This window comes from Ursus americanus, chromosome 30, assembly GCF_024610735.1.
Source record: "Ursus americanus isolate L20-20 chromosome 30, mUrsAme1.1.p, whole genome shotgun sequence".
NCBI classification, from domain to species: Eukaryota; Metazoa; Chordata; class Mammalia; order Carnivora; family Ursidae; genus Ursus; species Ursus americanus.
The window spans coordinates 17,496,816-17,520,407 of record NC_142156.1 but is presented as its reverse complement, the minus strand read 5'-3'; the positions used below and the strand labels follow the sequence as shown (position 1 = coordinate 17,520,407).

The 23,592-nt window shown below is 39.4% G+C and overlaps 1 protein-coding gene across 13 annotated transcripts in view; it reads right to left on the bottom strand.

Moving 5' to 3' along the window:
• The window catches only part of ANAPC7 (anaphase promoting complex subunit 7), a 39,469-nt gene extending 27,396 nt beyond the window's left edge, over positions 1 to 12,073 (bottom strand). For 10 of the 13 annotated variants that reach the window (XM_087857375.1, XM_087857376.1, XM_087857377.1 and 7 more), the window contains exons 1-5: positions 11,884 to 12,072; positions 7,686 to 7,872; positions 4,520 to 4,639; positions 1,195 to 1,306; positions 617 to 770 (exon numbers count right to left, since the gene is read on the bottom strand). In XM_087857375.1, coding sequence (XP_087713501.1) covers positions 617 to 770; positions 1,195 to 1,306; positions 4,520 to 4,639; positions 7,686 to 7,872; positions 11,884 to 11,984 — 674 coding nt within the window. In that variant the 5' untranslated portion in view covers positions 11,985 to 12,072. The other 3 variants (XM_087857382.1, XM_087857381.1, XM_087857380.1) reach the window with 3 other exon arrangements.
• Between the last annotated feature and the right edge of the window lie 11,519 nt (positions 12,074 to 23,592).

Here is a 23,592-nt window from a genome sequence, read left to right as displayed (position 1 = left end):
TAATAAAAAGCTTTTCAAACAAATCATATACACTAGATTTTCTTACTCTGAGCTTATGATTTAAAGAAAGTTATACATGATAAGAAAGCCACTATACAGAATGAAGCAGAAATCTCTCTCATTACCTAGAAAGAACTTTCTGATTGCAGGTTTTCAGAGGACAACATGGAGCTAAATGTAATGTCATTCAAAAGTGACTTTGCATAACACAAAACCCAGTTTCTTATCCTTGGACTTTACCTGACTAGAAAGAAAATCACAGTCCGAAAGAGGCAACCCAAGTCAGATGCTGCAATCTATGCTCTGGGACATCCAAAAAGATGTTCTTCCAAGTTCAAGCATGACAACTACGACAGCCAGCTGTGGAAGGGTTACCACTTTTACAAATAACAGAGCTGAACTCAGTCAAAGTTTACATTTAACAGGTCCTCAAGGCAGAGATTATTACCCTTAGGACTATTAAGTACATTAAGAGACTAAAGCAAGCCTGAGGACAACAGGCTGCAACACCAAGAAATAAGCATCTCATATTTCTATTTTGCTAATTTCTATTTTACACCAGACCTCCATAAAGGAAAGGGCCTCAAGAACACTGAATTAACTTTGTGGCTCTCACCAGATAGTATTGATTGCCCTCGAGTTGTCACCAGTGTGCACAAAAGCATATGCTTTGATCCACACAGACAGCCAATCCAAGTTAGGCACAGTCTGGATCACGTTCATTGTCATCGATGCCACCTCTGCGCCTTTTACAGAAAGGGAAAGCAAACCTAATCCAACAGAAAACAGGAGAAATAACGTGAAGCATAGCATTCCTCTTCCACAATCAAAGAAGCATTAGGCTACTCTTTCCATTGGCTACAAGGTAACCCTTTCCCTATTCTAAGCGAGATGCAGATGACAAAACAACCATAATTTAACATTTCTTGATCTGTGAAAAATACATGACAACAGTAATCTACTGAATCACTCTCTGGAAGTTAGGCATGGGCAAATTTTTTTTTAATTTACTCTTTCAGTAATCTCTAAACCCAACATGGGGTTTGAACTTATGCCTCAAGATCAAGAGTCGCAAGCTCTTCCAACTGAGCCAGCCATGTGCCCCGTGTACAGATTCTAATGTACAGCTATGAGTAAGAACTACCATCTCAGAGAGTAAACAATCCAGAGAAATAGGCTGAGAATGATCTGTACCTAGTATGGCATCAAGGGCTAACGGGCACTGCCTCAGCACTTCCTTGTAGCTGGTGACTGAAGGGCGCTCCTGACCAGCCTTCTTGTACAGGTTTGCCAGCATCATGTTTATCTGTAATAAACAAAAACAAAAAGACAGTAAGATAAGCATATATTGCAAAGAAAATATCTCACCACCAATTAAGTCCTCATTTTTTATTACCAGCTACTATTCTACTTTTTACTGGAAAACCTACCCACAGCCCTGTGGAAATTAATAAAGACCAATCCCATTTTTCAAACCAAAGAGGAAATTACTACCTTCGCTTTTCCTATGTCCTCCCATTTCTAAGACGGAAGTCAAATTCCTCTCACTTACCCAACCAAAAGGCCCCGTACTATCTGGACCAAAGATGCTGCCTCTGGAAATGGGAGTAATATTTATTTGAGAAATGTTATAGAATTCTAATTACCTTGATTCTTTCTTGATCTTAAGACAGAAGATGAACTACCCTAGAGTGCTCAAGTTTACATATTTTAAATGCAATTAATATCAAGACATAGGAAAATGAGGAATTCTTAACATAGCTTGTTAAGAAAGATCAAATGAATTTTCCCCAAAAAGAAAATGACAAGATACAGAGTTAAATACTTGGCTTCTCTCTGACAATTATTCTAGCAGCTAGACTCTAGCCATTCTAACACTGACAGCATGGACCCACAAGTACTACCTGACTCATCAAGTGATGCTACAAAAATCAAACTCTGACTGACCTCTGGAGGTACAATGATCCAGAGAGTAGCTACATCACTTAAATCCAGTAAATGCACTTTAAGCACAATTCAAATTTGTAACTCAGTAGAGCTCTTTTAAAATAACCCTTTCTAAAAACACAACAAGGAAAATTTGAGAAAACCTACAAGTTCCAAAGAACGTAGAAGTTACAGGGAAAAGTAAGTGATCTTAATAGTACAGAGAGAGAGAGAAAAGAACATTCCAATTTAAAATTAAGATCTTAAACATAGCACTAGTGTTTGCCAGATCACTAACCTAAGGAAGCAGTCAACATGAGGACACACAAAAAAAGCGAATCCCCAATCTCTTCGGTTATCTGTAGCCTGGTACACCAGATATTTACTCAAAAGAGTGGCTCTGAGGATGAAGAACATCTGCTCCAATTATGACTTACAGTATATAAAACAATCTAGTATGGCATTAATCCATACTGATGATTCAAATAATGAAATAATGAAATATCAGAAATAAAACTTTATTTGGCCTCACCTTTTCCATTTTAGGCTATGTTGAAAATGCAAAAGAAAATACTTAAAGGAAAACTCCAGTATTAGTGTCAATACTTGAAAAGAATAAAAGATTAAATTTAAGATCCTTTCTTGACTGCTTGTTATTAACAAACTATGACCGACAGACCATCTGTCTCAACAAATATTAAAATTCCCTTTAAACTACCTATCACGTCAAAAGAATGAGTTTTGAGTACTACCTATGAGAAAGTCAATTCTTTATAAAACAGATCCTTACTTGGGAACATCACAAAGTCACATTCCACCAGTTATAAACACAAGCAGTCATCTTTTTCTCAAAACTGAGTGAGAAATTGTATGTTGATAGGTTTACTCTTAAAAGTTGAAGATTTACCAAGATATAATAATCTCACACTGGAATTTTCCTTTAAAATGTGAAGAAATGTGTGGTGGTGTTTACCATACATTAACAGACGTTCATTTAGACGTATTTTGACTCACTTCCTTGTCCTTTACACAGACTGAGAAGCCAGTTAACTCCCTAACGGACAAGAAAGAAAAACTGTAAATATTATAAGGTTTATGTTTGAGGCACACATCTTTGTTTGTTCCTGGCTACAACAGCTCTACAGAATGAAGGATATGTACGCCTAACAAATGTGGACTCCTCTAGTCCCTCTTAAAGTGATGGCTTTAAACACCAAAGCGTTGGATACCACAAACTGAGCATATTTGCCATTACTCATTTTTAAAAAAATGTCCCCACCCTCAAGTCATTGAGGAAATTGTGGTACATCCAATAAGATAAGGAAAAGGCATCATTCAAGTTTATAATCAAAATGGCATCTTCCAAAAGGAAGACACTCTTCACATATGCAAAAAAACTATACTTGGGATAAGTCTTTTCATAGTGTATCAGAAAACAGTACATAGCATCCAACCTTATTATGAGACAGGTTAGTCTGTAATATGCTTCCGAATGTTAATAGCATAAAATAAACTGAGGAAATAGCTTAGCTTTTAAAATACGCAGAAAATAGTAAATAGATCCTCCATATAAGAAGATGCTTAAACACACTGTCATCAAGTTGGATCGGTTACTTTTAAAACTCAGCAACACTTAAGTGAAAAAACACTAAATATACCACTGCTTAGATTCCTCTTCTTTTAAGGGCAGGAGGATGTACACAGACATCTTACATATAAAATTCCTCACTGTTAAGCACAAGTTGCACCGAACGGTTCTTCAATGAAGTGAGGAAGGCAGGTGACATGAGAGCATATGTTAGAATATTAACTACTGATGTGAATTCAACCCTAAGAGCAAGGATTCTCATTGTTCTTCTAAACTGGACTCAAACTATAATCAAAGATACCCAATATAATACTCCTTACAAAATAGTATTTTAAAAAAGTATTCTTTCACATATGAACTTATTTATTTTTCCAAAGGTCAGCAGAGAAAAGTTTTATTAACCTCATTTTATAAATTAAAAAAAAAAGTAAAGTTCAGATTGGTAACTTGCCCAAGTTCAACTACACAGTTCATAGCTTGTATGCCCTAAACTCAGACAAGATACGAGATCTCTTGATTTCAGCTGAAGGTGTTCTATTGATTATACAATATGTTGCCACATCAAACACAAATATATATATCCCACATACAAATAAGTACATAAAGATCTTGTAATCTTGGATTTTTAAAACAAAGGGACTAATAAGCTCACTTACATTATCAAATGGGGGCACCTACAGCATGCAAAACATGAGGTTCTAAAAAAAGTACCACTGCCACCTGGAAGAATTTGCAAATTATTATTTCCTATGGTAAGAAATACCAAAGAATGAGCACTTGTAGTATTCTCCAGCTATCATTTTCATCAGCTGAATTTTCAGCGTTTCATAAGAAAGTAATTCTTCAATCTCTCTGAACCTCATCCACTCCATTAACAGGGGAACAAAGTAACTGAAGAGTAAAATGTTCGGATGGACTCCCTAAGGCATGGAGAAAACATGGAGGAAGTGGGTTGGAAGGACCGGGTAGGAGAATATTATGTAACAAATTGTTAATTCAACTTACTTTGGGAGTCCTTTGTCTTGAAGGGATCCCATCAAGTATAGCAATGGCATCTTTATCTTGTTTTAGCATCGTATAACATTCAGCCATTTTGTATTTCACTTCAATTTCAGATGGAAGACACTAAGAGGTAATGAAAACATCTCTTCAAAACACTACTTCAACAGAATGGCAGTTCTTTAAAATGTTTATACATAGAGTTACCATATGACACAGCATTATGCTCCTGCACATACAGCCAAGAGAACTGAAAACCTATGTCTGCACAAAAACCTACACACAAATGTTGGGGCACCTGGGTGGCTGAGTCAGTTAAGTGTCCAACTCTTGATTTCCGCTCAGGTCTTGATCTCAGGGTCATGAGCTCAAGCCCCACGTTGGGCTCCATCCACAGCATGGAGCCTACTTGAAAACAAAACAAAAAACCTGCAGACAAATGTCCATACCAACATTATTAATGATAGACAAAAAGTAGAAGTAATGTCCATCAACTAATGAATACATAAAATATGGCACATCCATACAACGGAATATATATTTTTTAAGATTTTATTTATCTGTCAGAGAGAGAGAGCACAAGTAGGGGGAGTGGCAGGCAGAAGAAGAAACAGGCTTCCTAGTGAGTGGGCAACGCGACATGGGGCTCGATCCCAGGACCCTGAGATCGTGACCTGAGCCAAAGGCAGACACTCAACTGACTGAGCCACCCAGGAGCCCCTGGAATATTTTTTTTAAGATTTATTTGAGAGAGCAAGAGAGTGAGCACAAATGGGGGGAGGGGCAGAAGGAAAGGGAGAAGCAGACTCCCCACTGAGTAGGAAGTCCAACTCGAGGCTCCATCCCAGGACCCTGAGATCATGACCTGCGCCAAAGGTGGATGCTTAACTGACTGAGCCACCCAGGTGCCCCCATACAATGGAATATTATTTAGCGATAAAAAGAACGAAGAACTGATTCATGCTATAACATAGATCAAACTTGAAAACATTATGCTAAAGTAAAAGCCAGACACAAAAGGTCACATATTGTATGATTCCATTCACATGAAATATCCAGAAGAGGCAAATCCAGAGACAGAGGGGTTAGTGATTCCCAGAGCCTGAGGAGGTAACAGGCATGGGAATTTTCTAGGGTGATAAAAATGTTCTGGAATTAAACAGTGGTGACAGTTGTGCAATTTTATGAACATACTAAAACCTACTGAATTGTTAATTTTATGACATTATATCTTAATTAAAAAAAAAATTCCTTAGAGCTTAATTATAGAGAACTGATAGTTACCAGAGGGGAGGAGGTGAGGGGATGGGTTAAATAAGCAATGAGCATTAAGGAGTGCACTAGTTGTGATGAGCACAGGGTGATGTATGCAAGTGTTGAATTACTACATTGTATACCTGAAACTAATATGACACTGTAATGGTAACTAACTGGAATTAAAACAAAAACTTAAAAAAAAATTAAAAATGTGAGGTCAAAAGAACTTTTTAAAGATTAAATGTATTTAATTAACATGAAAGGCTTAGCATGGTGCTTGGCATACTCAATACTCAAAAAGTTAGCTACTTCTAGGAATGACCCTATGTGGATAATATACATGACTTCCACTCAGTGCCAGAAAACAGAAAATCCTGGGGTGCCTGGCTGGCTCAGTCAGTGGAGCATCCAACTCTTGATCTTGGGATTGAGTCTGAGCCCCACACTGGGAATAGAGATTACTTTAAAAAAATAAAATAGGGGCGCCTGGGTGGCTCAGTCGGCTAAGGGTCTGACTCTTGATTTTGACTCTGGTCATGACCTCAGGGTCCTGGGAGAGAGCCCAGCACCAAGCCTGCTGCTCAGCAGGGAGTCTGCTTGTCTCCCTCTGTCCCTCCCCCCACTCTCTTTCTTTCTTTCCCAAATAAATAAATCTTATAAATAAACAAAAATAAAAATTTTTTTAAAAAAAGGGAAAGAAAACAGAGAAGATCCTGGTAATCAGCTCTTTAATAACAAAAAACAAAGGTTTTACATAAAGAAACAAGAAGATGAAAATCTAGAGGCTTTAAAAATAGAGCAACTACATTAATTTGTCTTTTTTCAAAATATGGAAAAATACAAAGTAGAAAAAAACATAACTTATAATTTCACTCCCAGGTCATTCTATTGACATTCCTTCTAATGTATGTAAGTATGTATGTATTTTTACTGACATTCCTTTTAAATACAAGTTGCACATATAATTTAAACAAAGACAGGGTCAAATTGCAAGGTAGTTTCCCTCTCCCTAAAGCTTTCCCACAGTTAAATTCCTTTCCTTCAAACACACAAAATCTTTCATGCATATTACCCGTGTGTGTATGTCTCTCTCTCTCTCTCTCTCTCTCTCTCTCTCTATGGCATATATATATATATATGGTATATGCCAGGATATATTTATATATCTATAAACTATCCCCTTTAAACAAAAAGCATTGAAACATTTCTTCAAACCTCATTTTCCTTACTAATACATATAGTTCTTTCCAAATCAGCATGTGCACCTCTATCTCATTTTTCATTTAAGTAACAGTTCCATCACATTCCATCTTATGGCTATGCTCTAATTTAACTAGACCCTACTGATGATAACTTTTGCTTCTAGTTTCTTACCATTTCAAACCACTGCAATAAGCAGCCTTGGTTCTATCATACACCCTGTAAACCTTCCATGAGTCTATTAGGGTTAATTTCTAGCAACTGGATGACTCTGTCAAATTGGAAGACTCTGTGAAATTACAATTTCCCCTTCATTTAATTATCAAGCTACTGAAACTGCAGAAACTCTGAGAATATTTCCCATAAATTTCCCTAGGCACTAACAACCCTAATAATTGAGTTACATTTTAAAAGTTGTACTTTAATTAAAATTATAAAAACACTTTAGATTTTGAATTGTTGGTATAAAAGGGAGGAACAATGCAGAACTTCAGTGAACCCACATAATTCAGGTTTAACTCCATTTTTAGATTCATCCAGAGTGAATTCTGCATTCTTGCATCTAAGTGATTTTTCATCTTTGTTTGTTCAGTCAGCTCCCCTTTAAAATTACTTATTTTTCCATCTTCTACATCTAATCAGCAGTCTTGTAAATTCCTTCAGTCTCTCTCACTCTCAAAAAAAAAAAAAAAATCACACGTCAATCTCCATTTACCTGACTTTGTGGAGTAGATGCAGAATTACCAGTTGACGGTCTCACCTTTGAAGTTTTACTTAGGGCTTTCTTCTGCTGTAACGCCATGGTATACTTACTCACAGCATTCCGATATTCCTTATCATGAAAGAGAGAATCTGCATGATACACCAAAAGCTGGTACTTCTGAGATGGGGAGAATAACTCACTAGAAAACAAAGAAAATATACCCCCTACATGGGTTATTTTGCAATGTTAGAACATCCTCCTTAGTACCCACATAAGTCTAGCATAAAAAGCCTTGTGTAATGACAGTCCACAAAAGTCATTGTACCTTAAGTGCTAGTCCCTAAAATGAGAGGCATGAGAGTTGTACTCTATGCTAATATGGTCAACACATACAGGCAACTGCTTTAAATTACTGTTTTAATATGCTTTTCTCCTTTATTTACTATAAAAGTAATGATACCTCTAAATCAAATTCAGTAATACACAGATATACAAAGAGAAACGTTATACATCTTCTCCTCCCCTTCTTTAGCCCAAATCCTCTTTATTTTTTTTTTTTTAAAGAGAGAGATAGCACGAGAGCATGCACAAGTGGAGTGGGTAAGGAGAAAGAGAGGGAGAGAATCTTAGAGCATGGAGCCTGCTTCAGGGCTCAATCTCACGACCATGAGATCATGACATGACCCGAAATACAGAGTTGGACACTTAACCAACTGAGCCACCCAGGTGCCCCCCCAATGGCCTCTTAATTTAATAGTATGACATATATCCATACTTTCTTATATTAGCATGAATTTTTAGCTTAATGTAGACAAAGGAGAGAAATCACAATGATTTAACTAATACTACCAAAGGGTTGAAGAATCTGGAAAAGTGAAACCTCACTGCTTTGAAACTTTTTAAGTAAAGTGCTAAACAAAAAGAGGTTTCAAAGGAACTGAAAATTCTTCAAATACTGAAGATGGGAATAGAACAGGATAAGCCAATGGGATAGAGTGGGATAGAAAGAGGATTAGCCTTATTTGATGAAAGTTTTTTTTTAATTTTACATACAAAAGTAAACCATTTTTTTAAACTTTTAAAAGATTTATTTATTTATTTGAGAGTGAGACCACAGAGGGAGAGGGAGAGTGAGAGGGAGAAGCAGACTCCCTGCTGAGCAGGGAGCCCAACAGGGGGCCGATCCCAGGACCCCAAGATCATGACCCAAGCCAAAGGCAAATGCCCAACCAGCTGAGCCACCCAGGCACCCCAAAAGTAAACTTTATTAACACTAAAAGAATTGTTATCTCCCTGAGTCTTAGGGGTTTAAGTGTAAAACAATGTTTCAAAACTTTTTCATTAATGTTGAACATTGCTCACAAGCATTATAACTGCCTCCAGGCTGACCACCATTCTTAATGGGAAAGGCATACATTTTTTATTTAATTCCACCCCACCCCCCACCACCCTAACTCCTGCCAAATTAGGAGGAATTTACACATTTTTCTTTGACAGGTAAAAGCTATAGTCACTTAAAAGGAAAGAACTGTCACAATCAATTCTGTAAATAATTAATCTGTCAACAAATGAAGGATACTCAAGAATAAGTACCAGAGATTAGTGGCTGCCAGGGGCTAGAGGAAGTGAGATTAGGGATGCTTAGTAACAGATATGGGGTTTCTTTTGGGGATAATGAAAATGTTTGTAATAGATAGTGGTGATGGTTGTACAACTCTGTGAATATACCCCAAACCAGAGAAATGTGTTCTTTAAAAGGACGAAATCTAATGGTACGTTTGTCATTTTATCCTGATTTTTTTTAATCTTAAAAAAAAAAAAAAAAAAAAAGGATAGCTAGGCTGAACACTGGATATAAAATCATAAAGGAAATTTAAGGACTAAAGGTATAGTTCAAAATACTTAAGATCTCCTCCAACTCTGAGATTCTACATATTTACTGGGAAGATTTGACAGAAAATATTACTACACTCAGAGAAAGAAGTCAGATATTTATGTATTTTAACACATGCCTACTTATTCACCCATAAATTATCTTTGGAGTGATACAGGGGAAACTGTTACTGGTTGTTGCCTCTGGAGAAAAATGGTGGGGTGAGGTTCAAGACTCAGGCACAGACACTTATCTGCATACCTCTTCTGTACTGTTTCAATTTTTCTTACTGTGTATAGTGTCAATTCAATAAGTACATTTAATAATACATGGTAAAGGTCGGAATTTAAATTGACCTCCCTGAATCTAGGAAACTAGTTTAACCTAACAGAAAGAAATATGGGCTAAGCCAAGTCAGAGGATTAAACGGCTTTTATCCTGTAACATCTTCAAGAACCAAGAAAAATGACTAACTGGTGCACAAATTCCCAGTGATGGAAAGTGTGCCTTGACCAATCACTCAAAACCAACTGAAACGCTCCAGAATAAACACAGAAGGCTGAAAGAGACCAGGGCTCCTCACTGTCAACACTAAGTGGATGGTGGTGAAATGATGGGTCTCACATAGCGAGATCTAGAAGCACACTAATGGAAATAAAATAGCAGCAGCTGCATTACAGGCACTTAAGGGGTTTTTCCTTTCTGACCTAGACAGCTTCTAGAGCAGGCCAAATGCAAATGGATCCACCCTGAGTAGAAAATTCAATTATGCCACTTAGAAGTAGCAGACTGTGGTGGATCAGCCTAAGATTTCAGAATCAGAAGGACCAAAGCCCAGACATCGTGGCTCCTCCACTTACTAAATGTGTCAATTTGGACAGTTTTACCTAAGTTTGTACATACTTCCTTAGCACATTCAATAAAACATGTGAGTGCTCACTGCACAAAGGCATTGTGCTGACCTCCTTAGGTGTTAAGAATGAAGCAGAACACAGAGCTTAAAAAAGTTCTCAGCCACCTGGGTGGCTAAACTGGTTGGGCATCAGACTCTGGATTTCCACCTTGGTCATATCTCAGGATTGTGAAATCAGCCGAGTTGTACTCTCCACTCAGTGTGGAGTCTGCCTGTCCCTCTCCCTTCACTCCTCCCTACACTCTCTCAAATAAACGAAAATAAAATCTTTAGAAGTTCTCACAAGAAAAAAAAAAATTTAACCATGTGGTGATGGATGGATGTTAACTAGACTTACTGTGGTGATCATTTCACAACATACCAATACAATTAAGTCATTACGTTGCACACCTGAAATATGTCAATTATATCTCAATTTAAAAAGAGTGATGCAGAATATGGACCAGGGCAAAGGGATGGAATAGTGAGGGTAAGGGGTAATTCTGACAGTTACAGAAGCTGTTCCCTACGAGGGGCTATCTGAGCTGAAACCTGACTCAGGATACAGATCGCCGACGTGAGGACTCCAAGCTAAACAGCAAACGCAAAGCCCTGAGTTAAGAGCGAGGCTGGTGGGTTCAAGTAACAGAAGGAACTGCCTGCAAGGCTGAAGTACAGTAAGCCGAGGGCATGAAATGAGGTCAGGGAGAAAAATGTTTGGCCTCCGAGGCCATGGGAAAGAATTTTAATTTAAGTACAATGGAGGAATATAATAAGCAGGGGAGCAACGCGCACTCAAGGCTGGAAACAGCCCTGTGCTGCATCCGTCATTAGACTTAACAAACGGCGGCTCAGAAAACAAGAAAGGGGCACCGCGTGTCCTTAATAGGGCGCCACTCCCACCCATAAAAGGAGTTTCCCGTTTTCAGGGGTTTTGGAGGCCAGAACGTGGACCCTTCTGACACACTCAAGGGGAAAAATCAATCTTAGATGGGGGACGAAGGCTTAAGACTGGGTGGGCCTGTTGGAGCAGCGGCGAGCGAGAAAACATTCTTCGGGAAAGAGCCGGGAAGAGAGGAGTCGGCCTAGCGAAGTGACAGTCGCTGTGCATGGCGACAGGTGCCTCAGGAAACCCTCCGCTCACAACTTTCGAGAAACCCTAGCCAGGCTCGCCCTCAGGGCCTCCGCCTTCCATTTCTCGAAGCCGCCGCTCGCCACCTCTTCCCTCAGGGAGCTCATCCCAGCGTCCGGGACAGCGCAGAGACCGAGTTAACTGAACTCGCGTTCCTAGATCGGCTCGGCCCGACGATGCCGTCGCTGACCCCGAAGCCTCAGCTGAGGCCCGCGGTCGCTCCTTCCCGCCAGTTCCCAGGCCCCCCCAACCCCCGTTCCCAAACCGGCGCCGCTTTCTCCTCAGCCCCAGGCCGCTCCCCGCCTCAACTCACGGGTTGTTATTACTCATTGTAAGTAACAAGCTGCTGAGGAGCCGCACGTTAGAGTGCAGCCCCGCGGCCGCCATGTCTCGCACGTGGTCTATCACATTCATCCTGCCCGGCAAGGCCGCGGGCAGCGGCGGCAGCAGCGCGAAAAGCCGGTAGACGCTCCTTAGGGAAGACTCCAAAATGGCGGCCTCGCCGGGGTCCGTGGGGTCCACAAGCGGCACCGCCCCCAGGAAAATAGGCAACTACTGAAGTGCCTGAGGGGGGGGAAACCTCTGTTCCTTCCTCAGGCACTCTATGAAGTGGGATGATTCGGTTTTTGGGTTGTTTTTGTTTTATTTAGTTTTGTTTTAGCAAAAGTTACGTCATTCTAAGCTGCAAACTTAATTGAGGTCTTTCAATGCTCTAGTGACAAACGGCACTTCAGTATGAATACATGCTCAATTGAAATAAGATGACTCGGAGAGAAATTTGTGTCTCAAAAATTAATAAAAATGTATGGTGACTTACCATAAATAGGTTAATACAGTAGAGTTGGAGGAATCTCCAACAGCTGGAGTTAAATATTTTAATCAGGCGCTAGGGGCAGTCCTAACTGCTTGTGCAGTCGGGCTTGCGCACTAGGCTGAAGGCACCACGCCCCCTTCTCTCAGGTATTATGTGTTCTGTAGGAATCAGTCTTCACCATTTGGATAGCATCCTTGAGTGCAAAAGGGTATATTTTTACCCTTTAAAATGACTCACTAGCTCAGAGTGAATAAAGGCTAGGTTGAATTTTAGCCATCCTAATATCTGTGTAGTGGTAACTTGCTGTTTTAATTTGCAGTTCCCTAATGATATATGACGTTGAGCATCATATTTGCTATCTGTAGATCTTCTTTGGTGAGATATCTGTTCAAACCTTTAGACCATTTTTTAAGTTTGGGTTCTTCATGGGTTGTTGTTGTTTTTTCCTATTTTTAAAAAGTTTTATTCACGTAATCTGTATATACCACGTGGGGCTCAAACTCACAACCCCTACTGAGAGTCGAGAGTCCCATGCTCTTCTAAGTCAGCCAGGTGCCCCTGGGTTGTTTGTTTTCTTATCCTTGAGTTTTAAGGGTCTTTGTATATCTTGGATAATAATCCTTTATCAGATACATCTTTTATAAATATTTTCTCCCAGTCTGTGATTTGTCTTCTCATTCTCTTGACCACCCCCTCTCCATTAGGAAAAAATTACTTTCACTAATAATCCTGAAATGAAATGACTAGTAATGGCCAGAAAGGAAACAATGAAAATATTATCTTATTAAACTTTAAACTTCATCTAAATATGATGCTAGTTTGTGGTCCATTGAAAAAAACAAAGATGACAGTAAATTTTTAAATTAAAAATAAAGCCACTATTACAGTACAAAGGGTGAAAGATTAATACTTTTTAAATTACAAAAATGTATTTTAAAAGCTTCTATCCTACATATTGGATTAGCAAAGAAATGAATGATACAGTTTCTGCAAATTTCCCAATGGCTGTCAAAACTGATCATCTTGCATATTTGTTTTCCATAAGCAGTATAAACAGATTTGTCAATTGCTGGAACACAACCATGAAAAAACATGGAGAAAATATAAATTCATACTATTAAGTGAAAAAAGCCAATCTGAAAAAGCTACATACTATGATTCCAACTACATGACATTCTGGAAAAGATGAGACTGGGGATGATGAAAAGATCATTGGTTGCCAGAGGTTGGGAGGGTGGGGAGGAATAGGTGGAGCACAGGGAATTTTTAGGGTGGTGAAACTTCCATATGATACTATAATGGCAGATATGTCATTACACATATGTCAAAACTCAGAATGTACAATAGTCAGAGAAACCTAACAGTAAACTATGGACTTCAGGTCATAATGATGTGTCAATGTAGGTACATCAGTTGTAATAATGTACCATGCTGCTGTGGGATGTAGATAGTGTGGGAGGCTATGCCCATGGGGGATAGAGGGTATATGAGAACTCTGTATATCCCATTCAATTTTGCTCTGAAACTAAAACTGCTCTAAAAAAAAAAAAGTTTACCAAACAAAAGAAGAAAGAAGTGGAGAGGATGTAAAAATTGACCTGTTCTGGGTGTCAAACAAGCTAGGTACACCACTGTGTCTAACATGCTTAGAACAATGGCTAGCACACAGCAAGCACTATATAAATGCCTGCTGTTATACTCTTCTCTACACTCGAAATATTTCATAATTAAAACCACATCTAATAATTGCTAAGAAGTGGAGAAAATTCAGATGTTCACCAACTGATGACTATGTAAACTAAATGTGGTATATCCGTACAGTGTAATCCTATTCAGAAAAATATTAAAAATAAAAAGAACAAACTACTAGTAACAACATGGATGAATCTCAAAAATATTATGCTAAAAATAAAATCATGCAAGATGAAAGAAGACAGACAGAAAAAATTACATAATTTCTGCCTCCATTTTAGGTTGGTTGGTTTGTTTTACTGTTGGTTTTTTCCTATCTGGATCTAAGAAAGATCAATTCTTGCAAGTGGTTGTGTGTCTCTTAAATTCTAAGTTCCTCCTCTCTCTCTTTTTTAAAGATATTAGTTATTTATTCTAGAGAGAGAAAGAGAGCACGAGTTGGGGGAGTGGCAGGCAGAGGGAGAAGCAGACTCCCTGCTGAGCAGGGAGCCTGATGTGGGGCTCAATCCCAGGACCCTGAAATCATGACTTGAGCTGAAGGCAGACGTATAACCGACTGAGCCACCCAGGCAGCCCTCCTCCTCTCTTTCTTTTTTCCCCTTGCATTTTATTTCTTGAAGAATGAAGCTGGTGTTTAAACCCATGAAACTGGATAAGATCATTAAGAGGATGAGTGCAGTTAGAAAAGAGGTTTGAAGACTGAGCAGTTGATAAACAGGTAAACGTTTAGTAACCGGTGAGGTGGAAGCCATAACTTGTAGCTTTTGCCAATTTTCATGGTGTAGATACTTTTTTACTATGGCCAATTGTAAGATGCCAATGGTCTAACAATCTGGTACAATTCCTTAAACACAACAATTTCTTAAAACATAACTGGCTTCAGGGGCGCTTGGGTGGCTGTCGTTAAGCGTTTGCCTTCGGCTCAGGGAGTGATCCCGGCGTTCTGGGATCGAGCCCCACATCAGGCTCCTCTGCTATGAGCCTGCTTCTTCTTCTCCCACTCCCCCTGCTTGTGTTCCCTCTCTCACTGGCTGTCTATCTCTGTCGAATAAATAAATAAAATCTTTAAAAAAAAAACATAACTGGCTTCAGCACACGGTTAACCCTGGGGCATCCTGCCTTTAAGTGGTCAGAGAGAAAAGGAAAAACCAGCAAAAGAGACTGAGAAGGAACAGCCAATGAGGTGAGAAGGAAAGTAAGACAGTGGTGTTCCAGAATCCAAATGAAGAATGTGGTTCCGAGAAGGTGGGAATAAGTTGTGTATACATAAAGTGCTAGTGAGAGGTTAAGTATGACGAGGAGAAATGGCCATGGGTTAACAGCATGGAGGTCACTGATGACCTTGAGAGCATTTTCAGTAGGGGAGGGGTCAAGAGGGGATGGGAGGAGATAAATGTGACACAGTACAGAAAGATCTTTCTTTCGCTGCACAGCAGTGGTTCTCAAGTGGGGGAGATTTTGCCTTTACGGTACAATTTGGTAATGTCTGCAGACCTTTTTTTGGGGGGGGTGCAACTGGCATCTCGGGGTAGGAACCAAGAATGTTGCTAAACATCCTGAAATGCACAGGACAGACCCCACAATAAAGTGGAGCAGCAATTTAAATATCAAGTCTAAAATGTCAAAGTCGAGGTCGAAAAGCCCTTGTTGTACAGGGAAAGAGGATATTGGTGGTAGCAGGTGAGAAAAGTAGAATAAAGAGAGGATTTTAAGAAAGGAGAATGAACTTGTTTACATATTGATAGGAATGAAGCAGTACATATCACTGGCTAAATAGCAGGAGAAAAGTTGATAATTTCTCTAAAGAAAGAGTGCTAAAACACACCTGTGCAGTTGACAAACTCACAGAAAGAGTGCACAAAGCAAAATATCTATAGAGAAAAAGAAAGAGGTAAAGGAGAATCCTTTTTGAAAATTTTTAACAATCCTTTTTAAAATCAACCCAAAGGGGCGCCTGGGTGGCACAGCGTTTAAGCGTCTGCCTTCGGCTCAGGGTGTGATCCCGGCGTTATGCGATCGAGCCCCACATCAGGCTCCTCCGCTATGAGCCTGCTTCTTCCTCTCCCAGTCCCCCTGCTTGTGTTCCCTCTCTCGCTGGCTGTCTCTATCTCTGTCGAATAAATAAATAAAAATCTTTAAAAAAAATAAATAAAAATAAAATAAAATCAACCCAAAGTAAGATAGATTCATGATCAAGTTCCATCAACCTAAGAAAAGTCAGATCATACTGGGGCACCTGAATGGTGCAGTCTCTCCCTCTCCTTCTGCCCCCCCCCCTTGTGTGCGCTCTTTTTTAAAAAAGAGTTAGATCGTACTGATTTTAATATTATCTAAAGGACATGTACAATGTTAAACTCACTTGGGACACTCGAGAGATATACCCAAGGGGACCAGGCCTCCTCTTATGGAATCATCTTCTAAAATGATAATTTTGGAACTGGAGGGGACTTTAGAAGTCATCTCACTTTTAACCTCCATTTTATTGGTGAGGAAACTGAGGCTCTGGGGTGGGTTGATGTGAATAGTTACACAGCTGGCCCTGAACATTTAAATAAGCCACTTACATACTGAATGATGTGGATATCACGGATACTGTGGAGTGTTGAATCAAATACATTAGAGGGACAATTTATAAATGCAAATGTTCTGCTCCGCTTAAGTTCATTTCCAAATGTTCAGCAGCCTCCTAAGAATGAAAATCTTTCCCAGCTGCATTAGACATTTTTCTTAGATCTGTCTTTTGTACAAGGGGAAAAACACAACACTTGTAAATTGCTCTAAGGGAAACATTACTTAACATTCCTTAAGTGTCTCCTGGCAGTGACAGCTTTCCTTTCAAGTGGAAAAGTAACTTCAGGTCAAAGAATTTGGAGGGAATACTTAGGGCCATCTTTCCAAAGGACGTTTTCCCCTTTTCTTTCCTTTTTTTTTTTTTTTTGATTTTTTTTTTTTTAAGGATTTTATTCATTTATTCGACAGAGATAGAGACAGCCAGCGAGAGAGGGAACACAAGCAGGGGGAGTGGGAGAGGAAGAAGCAGGCTCCCAGGAGGGAGTCTGATGTGGGGCTTGATCCCAGGGTCTTGGGATCATGCCCTGAGCCGAAGGCAGACGCTTAACCACTGTGCCACCCAGGCGCCCCTCCCCTTTTCAGTAAAAGTGGCTGGCAAGGGAATATTCTGAGGTTCTAAGGTGTTCATTTTATTTACAAAATGGTCAGATAAGTAAGGCTAGAACAACTAACTCATTCAAACACAAATGCAAACTCAAGAAAGCTTGCCCCAGTCAGTGTTCAACTGCCATAAAATAAAGTTTTCTGTAGATTTTAATACTATTAGCAACCCCCTCCAAGAAACACCTATGACTCCTATGCTTTATTGATCAACGTTTCATTCTGACTAACCTTAGACTGATTCTCTGCTAATTCCTTCCATCTTCCTGATTCATAACTGCTGATTTGTCTCAGGGATCAGATTCTATTTCCCAATTCCACTAGAAGTCTTTGTTTCTATTCCTGATCTTTCACATATATTTGCACTTGCTGCTGGATTTCACCCAGGCCATCAGCTGCCCCCTCAAACTCAGTGTGCTCAGTATTAAACTCATCTCCCACGTCCCTTCCAAAGGACTCCAAGCCCAAGTCCTCGGGACAATCCCAGTTTATGTCCCCTTTCCCAAAAGAATTAACCATAGCGTGCTCTTTTACACCCAAGAGTTTGGATGACAAATTATATTGTCACTCAACCTATTTTCATGAAAGGCACTGCTATTCTTCAAGTCAACTAGACTCAAAACTTCAACCTAACCTTTAGCTGCTAAATTCAAGGTAGTCAAATCCTCTTTTAGAATGTCCCTCAAATCTCCCCTTATTCTTGCATTCCCAGTAACACCCGCTAAAACCTTACATCGGAACCATTAATAAAGCTTCTTACTCCCTGGTATCTCTCTCTCTCCCATATTCCCACCCTCCAATCCATCTAGTATAATGTAACTAACTCAATCTTATAAAAATCCTGATTTTATCCTCTCGCCACTCTGCTTGAAAATCTAAACGTAACAATTCAATGAATATTTATGGTATTTACTATGTGAGAAGCAGTCAGTATTGGCTCTCAAAAAGCTTCATTCATTCAATATATATTTGAGTGCCTACTGTATGCACCTCACCTTTGTAGGCATTGGAGCATAGTGATGATAGGCATGGCCCATGGCCATGTAAAAGAGCTTCAATAGCAATATAAGACAGTCAGATAATGGCTTAGAGAGAAGTTTTAAGGGGACATGTGATGAAATGGCAAACGGGTGTTTTTTTTTTAAAGCACCCTAAGAAACAGGAACTTGAAGAGAAACCTACACACTGATGTTCATTACAGCTTTATTCATAATGGCGAAAAGGTAGAGACAACTCACCAACAGATGAATGGGTAAACAAAATGTGGTCCATCCATACAATGAATTATTATTCAGCCATAAAGAGATTGAGTTCTGATACATGTTACAATACAGATGAACCCCTAAATCATCAAGATAAGTAAAAGAACCCAGACATAAAAGGACAAATATTGTATGATTCCCCTTGTATGAAATATCTACAATAACCAAATTCAGAGACAGAAAGTAGATAAGAGGTTACCAGGGGTTGAGAGGAAGGGGAACAGGGAGTTATTGTTTAATGGGTACAGGGTTTTGGAAATAGTGGGGATGGTTGTACATTATTAGTGTAATTAATGCCACCAAACTACACTCTTTTTTTTTTTTTAAGATTTTTATTTATTTCACAGGGAGAGGGAGCACAAGCAGGGGGAGTGGCAGGTGGAGGGAGAGGGAGAAGCAGGCTCTCTGAGGAGCAGGGAGCCCGACCTGGGGCTCGATCCCAGGACTCTGGGATCATGACCTGAGCCAAAGGCAGACACTTAAGCGTCTGAGCCACCCAGGCGCCCCCAAATGACTCTCTAACAATGGCTAAAATGGAAGATTTTATGTTATATATAAAAATTAATGTAACATGGTAAAAACCATTGAATTGTGTATTTCAAGTGGGTGAATTATATGAAATTTAAATTATATTTCAATAAAACTGTTTTTGAAAAAGCACTTGAGGGGCACCTGGGTAGTACAGTCAGTTAAGCCTCCAAGTCTTTTGTTTTCCACTCTGATCATGATCTCAGGGTCATGAGATCGAGCCCTGCGTCGAGTTCCAGGCTTGGGACTCTCTTCTCTTCCTCTCCCTTTGCCCCCCTGCCCCCACCCGAGCTCGCTCTCTCTCTCTGTCAAATCAATCAATCTTTTTAAAAAAGCGCTTGAGAGGGGCTGAGAGTTGAAAAATAGATCAACATTCTCCCTCAAAAATAAATAAATAAATAAATAAATAAATAAATAAATAAATTAATTAATTAATTAAATAAAATAATAAAATAAGAGCACCTGAGAGTCAAGTGCAGAAACCGTGGAATGGTTTGGAAAGGAAACAAGAGTAGGAAAAGTGATGGTTGCTCAGGCAAATGGTTCTCATGGTGGTAGATAAAAGCAAAATGGTGCCCTGGTGTGGAGAATCTGTCCTGTTGTCTTGCTAATAGAATAAAGGTTAAAGGTCTAAGCTTGACCCTGGCTCTCAAAAATGCGAGACAGCTGCTTCCCTACCATATTCTTCACCCGAAGGTTTCCTTCACAGGAGGCTTGCGTCTACATGAAATCTTCTCCAACTGACCTTAGCAATAACAGCCTGTTCTTTCTCTGAGCCTCTAGGGCTAGGCAGTCTTGCCAATCTCTGTGTTTCTTGGTTCCATCTTGTTATACACATTTCTCATCAGATGGTTAAGGTCTTGGAGAGGAGAGTTCATATTTACATTTCTTGTACATACTTTCAGTAGCGGGCACAGCCGAAGGGATACAGCAGTCTCCCGATCTTGTTGCCAGAATGCATTACTAAAAGTTGCAGTGTAGCATAGTAATCACCTTATAATGGCCAAGAGGGACAGCCCTGGGTTCAAAAGGACTCGGGTTTAATGGCCATTATTGCCAACTTTCAGGTGTGTGAGTTTGGTCAAGTAATTGAATTTCTGTACACTTCAGCTTCTTCACCTGGAAAAGGGGAGAGTACTTGTATCTGCCACAAGGGTTCTTGCAAGGGTTAAACAGGATTTTAAAATGTAAAGTGTTTAACACACTGCCAGATTACCTGTAAATTGAAGCTGCAGTGTAAAAAGCAAAGAGGGAAATTATGACTGATGATTTACCTCAAAATCAACACGGAACAGATGTAGCCCTAAAATTATACTCTGCTAATGGAATGCTCTTCCAAATTTCTATAAACAAAGTGAAGGGAGAAACAAACCAAATGGCTTTTGGTGTAATAGTATCACATCCCTTTCTGGACATAGCCCTGAACTCATTAAGGTCTTCAGCACTGATAATTTTGGAGAAAATGCAAAAAAAAATAATTCTCATAAATCTTGTTCAAGTATTCTCATGTAATCTTTCTACTCATGATAGTAATTAGTAGCATACTAAAATGATAAATGTAAACCGGATGCTTAAGAAAAGACAAGGTGACTGTTGTCCTTAGCCTGTTTTTGGCTGTTAATTTTTTCTAATATTTCATTTTTTATCAATCTTTTTTTAAAAAGTAGTCCCCACCCTGGTTATTAAGGTGACACATATGTGACTTGGAAGGGGCAGGTCTTTGTAATTTTGCTTCTGCCCCAAGATAATCACTGTTAACGGTTTGGTGTATGTTTTCCCATAGCATTTCCTGGAGTACATACAATTAAATCAATAAAGATGGAATCACATTATAATACTGTCCTTTTTTTTTTTTTTTTTTTTGACTCAACGAAGTATACCAAGATATCTTCCCATGACAGGATAGAATCTTTTATTATTTTTAATGGCTGCATATTTCATTTTATGGAGGTACCACAATTTAACCAATTCTCTATGAAAAGATGACTCCAGGTGTGTGTGTGTGTGTGTGTGTGTGTGTGTGTTTCAGCATTCAACAATGCTTGAAGTTGAGTTGCTGGATCACAAAGAATCTAAAACTCTGATACAGTTTTAAAAAGAAACAAAAAAATATAATTATTACAAAATTGCCTTCCCTAAAGAGCCATGCATACTGTGTAACAAACTTCTTTTCATGCTGGCTTTACCTTTTGATGAAAGCTGTATTTTATAACTCACCATGCTACACTTCATGTATAATTTATTCTGGATTCTTTGGAGACTATTCTCTCAGGTGCATTAAAAAAAAAAAAAAAAAAACTCCTACTACAATATAGCACCAATGGAAAGGCTTTAGAAGCCAGGTTTTAGCTCTTATTGTCTGCAATTCCCCTGCCAACACTAATGGAACAGGCATCAGAGTGAGCAGTTGCTATCACAAACCTTCCACAATAAAAAAACAAAAAAACCAAAAAACCCAAACAAACAAAAACTCATCTGTTATAAATAAACCTTGATATGAATAATCTTGATATGAATCACTGTGGCTTTCTTTCTTTTCTTTCTTTTTTTTTTATTTTTTTATTTTTTATTTTTTTTTTAAAGATTTTATTTATTCATTCGACAGAGATAGAGACAGCCAGCGAGAGAGGGAACACAAGCAGGGGCAGTGGGAGAGGAAGAAGCAGGCTCATAGCGGAAGAGCCTGATGTGGGACTCGATCCCATAACGCCGGGATCACGCCCTGAGCCGAAGGCAGACGCTTAACCGCTGTGCCACCCAGGCGCCCCTCTTTCTTTTCTTTCTGACATGTGTCTGAGTTTGTAATAGAAGTTTAAACCCAAACACACAGAATCTGATCTTATTTAAGATTTTATTTATTTGAGAGAGAGAGAGTGAGCGAGAGAGTGAGAACAAGAGCAGGGACAGAGGGAGAGGGAGAAGCAGACTCCCCTGCTGAGCAGGGGAGCCCAATGTGGGGCTTGATCCCAGGACCTTGGAATCATGACCTGAGCCGAAGGCAGATGCTTAACCACTGAGCCATGCAGGTGCCCCTAGAATCTGACTTTAGATAACAATTTTAATTATAAAACAAAAACACAACGCAATAAAAACACTCTTTTGGCTTTAAGACTGAGCTTTCATGCGTCTGTGGAGTATGTTTTTTACATACCCATAGTCCTGGGTATGTGAAATTGGTACTTAGTCCGTAACTCAGTTCTTCAGTGAACAAGATGGTTCAAGTAGATTTAACTCATGCATTACAATTATATAGTAAGCCATAAAACCAAAATGGAAATACAGTTGACCCTTGAACAACATGGGGGTTAGGGGCACTGACCCCCACTCCCCGGTCAAAAATCTGTGTATAACTTTTAACTCCCGAAAAACTGAACTACTCATAGCCTACTGTGGACTGGAAACCTTACCGATACCATAAACAGTCAATTAAGATGTATTTTGTGTATGTCTTTTATACTATATTCTTGTAATAAAGTAAGCTAGAGAAAATAAAATGTTTTAAAGAAAATCACAAGGAAGAGAAAATAACATTTACCGTATTGTACTTGTAAAAAATCTGCATGTAAGTGGACCCAAGGAGTTCAAACCCATGTTGTTTAGGGTCAACTCTATTCTACATCAAGTAACACCATCAAGCTCCAGTTTTAATACGATCTGAAACTTAGTTCTGCTTCTGTATGACCTTCCCTTTGTCCTTAGTAGCACAACACAAATAATAAGGGTAGCAATGCGCTCTGCTAAAATTTTCTTCTTTCCAGACTCCTTTGTAGCTAGAGGAAAAGGAGACACAGTGCAAGTTGCTGAACAGGTTTTCTGGGAAGGATGGTTAAGGTGGCACTCAGCTGGTGTGCCCTTCAGTCCTCGCACTCTCCCCATGTCCTCCTGCCGAGCCCAGAGGAGCCGGAGCATCCAGAGACACTTGACATGCGGCATGTTAAGGAAGGTAGAGCAAGGAGATTAATTGGAGGAGCCTGGATCTCCAATGACATCTTTATTTTTTTTTTTAAGTTTTTATTTATTTTTTTAAAGATTTTATTTATTTATTTGAGAGAGAGCCAGCAAGAGAGAGCAGGAGCAGGGCAGAGCGAGAGGGAGAAGCAGACTTCCCACTGAGCAGAGAGCCCCATATGGGGCTCAAACCAGGACCCTGGGAATATGACCTGAGCCAAAGGCAGACGCTTAACTGACTGAGCCGCCCAGGTGCCCCTCCCATGACATCTTTAAATGGCTGCCCCATTCAGGGACTATTTCCAGAAACAAAAGAAAAACAAGACCCCCAACGCACTGCAAATTGTGCTTGGGGCCAAATATAATCCCAATGTAGATACAGAAACAACTGCCTCTTAAAATAAAAGCCAAACACATATAGGTTTGACAGAGATGACAGTGCAGTAACTTTGTATCTAAAGGACTCAAGGCACTTTCTGAATTATCTAATTTATAACCTTAACATACCAGGAAACATGGTCCCGTAAGTATTTGGAACAACTTACATAATAGCTACTCTGTCAGTCAAATAATGAAAACCTCTTAAATGCTAAGAACTGGCCAAATA